General features: G+C 35.5%; 1 protein-coding gene across 2 annotated transcripts in view; it reads right to left on the bottom strand.

Moving 5' to 3' along the window:
* Positions 1-2,302: 2,302 nt before the first annotated feature.
* Positions 2,303-9,639, bottom strand: part of OSR2 (odd-skipped related transciption factor 2) — a 7,903-nt gene continuing 566 nt past the window's right edge. The window contains exons 2-4 of one of the 2 annotated variants that reach the window (XM_069731643.1): positions 5,652-6,398; positions 4,296-4,395; positions 2,303-2,798 (exon numbers count right to left, since the gene is read on the bottom strand). In XM_069731643.1, the coding sequence (XP_069587744.1) occupies positions 2,616-2,798; positions 4,296-4,395; positions 5,652-6,307 (939 nt within the window). In that variant the 5' untranslated portion in view covers positions 6,308-6,398 and the 3' untranslated portion in view covers positions 2,303-2,615. The remainder of the gene's footprint in view (positions 2,799-4,295; positions 4,396-5,651; positions 6,399-9,639) is intronic. The other variant, XM_069731644.1, reaches the window with a different exon arrangement.

Genomic DNA, 9,639 nt, shown 5'->3' with positions numbered 1-9,639 from the left:
GTGTGAGGCTGCACGGTGTGTGAGGCTGCACGGTGTGTGAGGCTGCACGGTGTGTGAGGCTGCACGGTGTGAGGCTGCACGGTGTGTGAGGCTGCACGGTGTGAGGCTGCACGGTGTGTGAGGCTGCACGGTGTGAGGCTGCTCGGTGTGTGAGGCTGCACGGTGTGTGAGGCTGCACGGTGTGAGGCTGCACGGTGTGTGAGGCTGCACGGTGTGTGAGGCTGCACGGTGTGAGGCTGCACGGTGTGTGAGGCTGCACGGTGTGAGGCTGCACGGTGTGAGGCTGCACGGTGTGAGGCTGCTCGGTGTGTGAGGCTGCACGGTGTGCGGTGACATTGGGGTCTGTGTTTGGCTTCTCACTCCTTCCTCACTGTGCAGCTCTCCGGATCTGGTCGGACGGTAACTTATCTCTGACAACTATATTTATATCAGAATATTGTAAATCCTCAAAGAAAGAAAAGCCGGTGATCGTGCTGCCGGTGATCGTACTGCCGGTGATCGTGCTGCCGGTGATCGTGCTGCCGGCGATCGTGCTGCCGACTGGAGGAATATTTGCAGCAATTGCGTTAATTCTGAGCACAGAATAATCCGGGTGTAATTGCTGCTCGGACAATCCTTACCTGGAGCTTTAACGATTATTTTAAAATGATTCTTAACTATAGCGATAATTAAAGCGATAATTAAAAAAAAAAACAATGAAAAACAGAACCCATACATATTCACCCGCTAACTTCTATGCACAATATTTCCGACATTGCATATTTATTTACATTGTGCTAAATTATTTTCTATAATTTTGGCATTTCCCTTTTGTATTTGTGATAATTACTAAAAAAAAAAAAAAAAAAAAAAAAAAACATTTAAGATACATGAAAAAAAAAAAATCAAATATTTTTTTCAGAATTCCTCAGGGACTATTTATTTAGTGGGATCGAAATTAATGTTCTTTCAGATTCTACCTGTAATTGTGTGGTAGTAGTATATATACACTGCTGTTTTGTTTTTTTTTCCAAAACTAAATGTAAATAACTCAATTCATTTTTTTTTTCTTTTTCTTAAACACAATGTTAAATATAGTCACATTTTATTCATTAGTAACTGCAAAAATAAATATGATTAAAGTATTCATTAAATTATGTATGTATTCGTCAATGTCAAAGTCAAATATATATTTATGCTGGAAGGAATACATATATTAAAAAAATAATTTATCAAATGCATATATAATATGTGTTTGTATGTTATATGTATGTATATAAATATTAACCTACATTATATATATATGTATATATATATTTACATATATATAAGAAAAAATATAGTATTATTTTGTAGGATATATAGTGATATCCCTCCCCCCAAAAAAAAAAAAAAAAAATATATATATATATATATATATATATATATATACACATATAGTGTATATATACATACAGTATATATTATAACACTGTGTATCCTACAAAATATTTGCAATTTTTTTGCATAAAAATTGTGCAATTATTAATCCCATAACTTTATTTCAATTTCTATTTGTCCACTGTTCAAAGTAAAAAAAAAATCAAATGGATATAATAAAAAAATGTAGTAATATTTGGCAGTTTATTTCCACCTCATGATCTAATAATCAGGTTATTATTACAATCCCCCACCATTAGCCTATCACCCCTCTGTCCCTCTCTTTGGCTTGTAGAATATTATGGAGATTTTTCTCTCCATCTGTTTCATAAACAAAGTGACTAATAAAAGAGGTTCCACAGGGAGTAAAATAAAACTTGTTCTGCAAAGTAGTGGAAATGAAATCTCCATGTTGGAGGCTTCTAGTATTTCAGGATAATATTAATGTAATCAGAGCTTGTACACAGGAGCAAGGAGAGGAGATGAGGAGTGAAGGTTTGATACATTGTATCAATCGAACATTTCATAAAATGACTCAAAGGGAATAGTTTATATAAAGTATCTACTTGTGTTTTTCGTTCTCTTTCAATACAAGCGCAAAAGCAGTCAATAGACTGTAGCACCACAAGTCTCAGTGGTGGAACCATCTGGACTCGGATTTTGCTAATTATTGATTTTATTTTTCCATCTGATATTTCTATTCTGTGCGATGTGTAGTAAACTGATACAAGTGATCCATTAGATCTTGTCCCAGTGCTGGGGTATGAGATCCTGAGACAGGTGGGACTCCTGCAGTTATTCCTGGCAGTACTCTCCTATGACAACACTGCAGGGAACTGATACTTATATAGAAAGTAACATGCAGAAAAAGCATTCACACTTTAGTAGAAAACACAGTCAAGAATTATTGAAAAACATTAGACTTTTATTTTGTAAATACACTTTTATGGTATTTTCTCCAGAGGAAAAAAAAAAAAAAGAATCTGTCCCATTGTGCATCACAACTTGACAATATTAATAATAAAAAAAAAAATAAACCTTATTTACAGAGCTCTAAAATGAGCTTTCTATCTGTACATGTAGAGGCTGGCTGGGATGATGGAGAGCTGTAAAGTCCAGTCCATAAAGGCCAGTCCTGAGGTGCAAGCAATGTCTCCTCCCCTATGTTGGGGGGCTGGGGGTGTGGGTAGGTAGCTGGCTGGGGTGGGGGTCCCACTCTAGTAGTCCTGCCTGGGGCTGTGGGTTAGGCTGTGTCTCCGAAGGTCGCAGTTTCTCCTGAATACTTTCCCGCACTGCTCACAATTGTAGGGCTTGATGTCTGTATGGGTAAGAAGGTGAGTTTTCAGGTTACTTCTTTGATTAAAGGTTCTTCCACATGTGGGGCATTTGTGGGGTGATTCCTGTTCAGATTTGAAGCAAGCAAAGGATTAATCCTTCACACCATCCCTCCTCTCTAACTGATGATGTTAATATCATTTCTATAGTGTAGCAGTCAGGGGGTGCAGCAGCCAACTAGGCCCCTGAGCACTCACTTTAGGAATTTAGGACAGTACATGAAAGAGACTTCATGTCCAGTAGGTTAGTGAATTAGTAAACATTAAAAATAAAAATGATCATAAAGTCAGGGCATGACTTAAAGCTCCTAGCCCCAATGGAAAATCTGTAACAGGGACCCCAATGTATATAAAACTGATGTCTCCTTATGGGGCATTTGTGCACCATAGCCTGAGAACAACTACCACCACTGCACAGCCTGCTGAATGTGATAGCATCCCAGCAATGGCCACATTCATTCTTCAAAATAACTATTCGAAACCTTCTTTTATTTATGTGGATTTTGTTTTATTTTAACATTAAACGAACAAGAAATACATAATTATATATAACTTTAAGCGAGCGAGCAAGAAACAAATCAATAATATAGATTATATACAAATGTTTTATTATATATTTTGTATATTATTTAACTATATATATATATATAAATGCATATATATTATTTTAATTTTAACTGAATGATAAATAAATCATCTATATATATTTTTTTTCTTATTTGTTGAAAGTTAAAATAATATATATAAAAAGTTAATTAGCACATATATAAAATAATATATATATATGCTGTATATATATATATATGATCTATTTCTTCTTCGTTCAAAGTTAAAATTATTTGTATATATATATATATATATATATATATATATATATATGTATATATATATATAGATATATTATTATTATTATTTATTGTTATAGCGCCATTTATTCCATGGCGCTTTACATGTGAGGAGGGGTATACATTATATATATATATATATATATATATATATATATAATATATTAACCAGACCTCATAGTCTCATAGTAAAAAAAAGTTATAGCATGTCTGAAACAGGAAATTATTTGTGGAGAATGGATAGGCAATTATCAATTGTCTTAAAGAAGTATAAATATATCTATTTATTTTTTTTTTAAATATTATTTTCATTATGAAAAAATAATGTATCCATTTTGTTTCAGATGAAGAGAAAATGGATAATATTTTAAGTTCCAAGTCCTGAGTCCTAGGCCTTAGCATTAAATTATTGGCTGTTTTGTATGGATGAGAATGGATATTTTCCAAGCTATGGGGAAATACATTTTTACTTTACTTGCAGATGTAACTATTAGACAAGTAATAAATGAAAAAAAGAATATGGATATTATAGTTTAGAGTTGCATATTGCAGTGGTAGCATAAGATGTGTATATATTGATATAAATATGTGCATATACATATTCACAGGGTGGATATTATTGCCTATAATATAAATAAATAAATATATATATAACATAACAATTGGGTGCTATGGGTTACAACATATGTCATATATATTTGGGAATTATTTAATGTACCTGCATGTGTAAGGTTTTGTGCACTGCCAGGGTCCTCGATTGACAGAATCCCTTTCCACACTCCTGACACTTGAAGGGTTTTTCTTTGGAATGAATATATCTGGTGGGGAGAGAAAAACAAAATCAATGGTGAAATCTATGTTTAACCACCATGAACACACACACAAGCCCCCACAGGAGTGTGCAGACCCCTGCCATCCTCAGATAGTGCTGTGCTGGTCTGGGGTCAGAGTGTGCATTTGGAAACAGATCAGTGATCCTGATCAAAGACTGATTGCCCTGTGCTAGGAGATGATGGTGCAGGAGTGTGACAGGCAAACACTATATATTGTCCTACTATTATCTGCAGGAGGACATCGACCTTCACACAAGGCCTTATCTCAATAGCTCCTGTACATACATTCTCAGTGTGAGGTTACTTCAACAATTTCACTTCACCTGGGTCATAAACCTGCACAAATCAGCCTGGTACACTGAATATGTGCTTAGTCCTGGCTAAAAATGAGGGATTTACCACTCCAATGACGCCCACATCATGTCATATCTCACATGGTGGGGGAAGTTCAATGACTGATATTTCCTGATATAAGAGGAACAAAAACAAATTCATAGTGTTGGATTCAGGTAGAAAGTAGGTTTCAAATGAAGCTTGTAGATCTTTGAGGCCACGTTCACACGTTCAGTATTCGGTCAGTATTTTACATCAGTATTAGTAAGGCCGTGGTCACATGCTCAGTATTTGGTCAGAATTTTACATTATCTTTTTTAAGGCCACGTTCACACATTCAGTATTCGGTCAGTATTTTACATCAGTATTCGTAAGGCCATGGTCACATGCTCAGTATTTGGTCAGAATTTTACATTATCTTTTTTAAGGCCACGTTCACACGTTCCGTATTATACATCAGTATTTTATGACACAACCAGGAGTGGAACAATCAGAGGAAAATTATAATAGAAACATATGCTCCACTTCTGTATTTATCACCCACTCCTGATTTACTGATGTAAAATACTGACCAAATACTGAACGTATGACCGTGGCCTTATAGCAGAATAATGACATCATCACTCTAACCTCTCATAACAATTAACTCCATAAAATGTAAGATTTACCATAAAAACAATCTATCCAACACTTGTGCATGTCTTAAGTTTGAGGTTGCTATAAATTAGTAAAAGTGTGAATTGATGGTAACCTAGGTCCTTACACCATTGAATACTGTTCTTCTACACTACATGTGGAATTTCTGCGTATCCTGTGGGGTAATAAGTATGTACTAGTAAAATAGTGGAGGAAATATAGTTTTAATCAATAAACACACATGCCATATCTGAGTGGTTATGTGACAGTACCTGTGGTCTCTCAGATGGTCCTGTCTTCTGAAGGCCTTGTGACATATGTCACAGGTGTATGGCCGTTCATCTGTATGGGTTCTTTCATGAATGAGTAAGTTATAGGACTTGGTAAAGTGTCTTCCACAAAACTTGCAAATAAATTCTTTTTTAGTTTTAGATGGTAGCCTTCCTCTGGAAGGTTTCCGGTCTGGAGATAATTTGCTGATCTCTGAAATAGGACTACCCAGCCCTGGGCTTAGTTTGGAAAGGTCACCTATCTTAGGTGGGTCTTCTTGTGTTGCAGCAATCGCCAAATTGGCAAAGTCAAACCTAGGCCTGTCTTTGTGCAAGGCTGGGATTACATGGGCTATGGTGCCTTGTTTGGGGTGAAAGAGATGAGTAGCAAAGGGTAAAGCAGGGAAGGAAAACCTGGCGTCCATCAAACTTTGAGCAGCTGCCATCTCAGTGATGGTGGACCTTGTGATCCCATGTACATTTGGATAACCCAAAGTCCAGTGATTCATATGCATGGTCTGTACAGCACTTAGTCCATAAAGTCCCTGTAGGTGGTCCATGGCTGCTGGAAAGGTGTTAACTGCTTGTAGGAAGGAGTAGTTTGTGAGTTGTAGGGAAGGGTGCAGAGGAATTGGCGCTGGCAGGGCCTTGCTACCCATCTTCCAAACTCTTCCAAATCACAGATCCCAGCACCTTGCACTGTGGAATGGAACCGCTCCAGAATAAGGATGCTGAGGCCACACCAAGTTCCTAAGGAAGAAGAGGAAAAAAAGAGGAAAAAGTAGATTTATTCACAATGTGTATTTAATTTCCTCACATATTTTTTTTTTAACCAAAGTGATTCAAGACATGGGAAGAATTCATTTGGCTGCATAAATACAGAGCGGGTGCTTGGTCTACAGAACAATGTTTTCCAAAGGACTTCACCTCTTCTAATTAGAACCAAAAGGATGAAACAGCCTCAGCTTCTTGGGCTCAGACTGAAATGAAGAGAATTAGGAGGCTGAGCCAGACAACTGAAAGATTATTTGTAGGAGGAAGTCTATAAACCAGCCAGTACACTGAATGGACACCAGGCAAAGGCAACTTGTGGCTCCACCAGCTGGCCCTATTAGCACTATTACAACCAAACCCATGTTAGCTTGGCTATACTCTACAGGCACATCAAGAAATACATTGCATATTTATAATATAATAATATCTTAGTGTAAGACACAAAACAAATTCTTATTAAGGCATATAACGATTCACAACCCAAACTTTACAATGAGTGTGTGCATGGGGCATATACACAATAATATACATATATTAGAAGACTCCTGCAGATTAGGATTTGGCAGAAGATAACTCGGAGATACATTTCTAGAAATTCTGGTTGCTAATTGGTTAAAATTAAGTCAACACTGACGAAAAGGAGGAGTTTACATGAAAGAAGTGTAGATGAAGCCCACATATTTATCTTCATCCAACAACTTATTCATCAAGGCAATTGGGGGGAAAGAAAGGACACAATATTCTCCAAGCACTGCAGGTTCTAAATAAATCCACTTTACAGCAGATCCCTTCCAGATGGTCCTAGAAAGCCACACAGGAGGGAAACTGCCACTGCTACATCTGCCCAGCTGTCAATTAGCAGAGACACTGATGCCTGCACCCCACATGGACCCCAGGGCTCAACCATCAATCTACATCCAGCATCATAATAAGTCATTTACATCAGTGCTAGATCCCCTTCAGGTACAAGCAAAGTGTGGGGGACGACAGGCTACTGTGCTAGAAGCTCTAGAATGCACTACAAAATTATACTGAGGTATGCTGAGACTTGTAGTTCTAGCAGGGAATTAACTGATAGAAAAATACTAAATACAGATGACAAAGAAAAAATGTAAGTAAGAAAGAAAGAAAGAAAGAAAGAGATCCATGGATAGATGGAAAAGATAGAGATAGATAGATAGATCGATCGATAGATAGATAGATTAATAGATAAACTTGATAAGGGTTCTATGTAACCGAAAGGTCGCCACACCACATTGGCTAATTAAAGTCTACTCTTAGTTTTGTATTTTTATTTTTTTTTGCATATTTTGGAGTGCTGCCTACTTTTATTTTGTGATAGATAGATAGATAATAGATAGATAGATAGATAGATAGATAGATAGATAGATAGATAGATAGATAGATAGATAGGCTAGATTTCATATTTTCTGTAAAATGTACTAATAACTGACAACTAGTGATTAATAAGTACACGTTTATGGTAACTGCAGAGCACAATTGTCTTTCCTAAATGTAACACTAACAGTACTGGTAATTTGAGAACTGATGCTTTTATTAAAATCGTTATTACAAACAAGAACAGCATTCACAAAACATCATCTGTCCCTATGTTGCACACATGGCATATAGTAAGTATGTGTCTACTTACAGTGAAGGAAATAGATATATAGCCAGTATGAGAATTTGTATCTCGGTATAATTAATATATTATTCTATTTTATTTACTATTTTATTTAGCTTTTTTTTTTTACTAAGATTATATTGTGTAATATGAGGTAGCAAGTTCTCTGAAAACATTTGTATTATTATTTTTTTTGTAAATTCGCTTTTTACTTACATAACACATTTTAGACCCGACATCCCATACACTTGTGATTACTGAACTACATATATTTAGAGTTAACAATTGGCTGTGCTGACAATTCTCATCAGCTTTCTTATAATGACTGTCAATTACTAGCAGATATCTCACTGACTACAGAGGACACGGACCGTGTATGCATATAATCAATAGTAAGCAAGATATTTACTATATTCTACAAAATAAACCATAATTCGCACACACATAATATTGTAGAAGTGTAACAGGAAAATAGTATTAATAGTGCACAAAACTTGGCATAGCCAATATTGCTCAGATCCTATAGATTATTCAGATTCGGTAGAGATATCATTAGTGGGATTATTATAATATTCCCAAGGTTTTACTGTCATAGACATTTCACACTAATTTAATTTAGTTTTCTAAATTAATAATATTGAACACACACATTTATTGTAATTGAATTTTTGGGCAATGTCTGTGTTTACAAGACAAACACGAATAATTATGTATTATTACAATATATTTGACTTTAATATTACTCATTAAAATAGTTAGTTTATTACATACTTTAGAACGGAAACATTATGGAAAATCGTCTAAATTCGGTATAAATGAATATACAGTAATTAGCAGATTATGTGGATATATAATATATGAAGGTTATTTGAAATGTAGGGACTGGATGTAAAGAGGAGAGAACCCCTGATGATATGGACGATTACTTATTAAGTACAATAAATATTTGTTTAACAGTAACAACCAGTGATATATGGGAATCTTCTCATGTTGTTAGCTGTGCTAAATATATTCAACGAGGATTTGAGAGTTCGGGGACTTTACTGAGATAAATCTGCATATCGCATGGAAAATGGAGAGTGCAAGGAATGTAAGAAAAGGAAATATTATTAGATGGTTTACACATTATGCAGCAGAGCGGATTTGGTAAACCTGCTTAATAGATAGAAAGATAATAGATAGATAAATAAATAGATAATAGATAGATAGAGGGAGAGATGATAGATAGATCTAATAGCAATGTTTATATCTAAGTTCTGTCTATCTATCTATCATTATCTATTATCTATGTATCTATTTATCAGTTATCTATCTATCTATCATTATCTATCTATTATCTATGTATCTATTTATTCTATCTATTATCTATGTATCTATTTATCAGTTATCTATCTTTCCATCTACTATCTCTCTATCTTCGGTGTTGATATCCATGTTTTGCACAGCTGTATGCCGATATAATTGGCTATCCTCCTATTCTCCTTTTGCAGGCTGTCCCACCTCCTGATAGTATTGCATGCATCCCATAATAGTATTGTCCTATTATTCCTCCTTACACTCTTTTCTTTGCCCTATGTGTCACTTTTTGCCAGT

Source organism: Ranitomeya imitator, chromosome 6 (genome assembly GCF_032444005.1).
Source record: "Ranitomeya imitator isolate aRanImi1 chromosome 6, aRanImi1.pri, whole genome shotgun sequence".
NCBI classification, from domain to species: Eukaryota; Metazoa; Chordata; class Amphibia; order Anura; family Dendrobatidae; genus Ranitomeya; species Ranitomeya imitator.
This window is presented reverse-complemented; position numbering and strand designations above follow the sequence as displayed.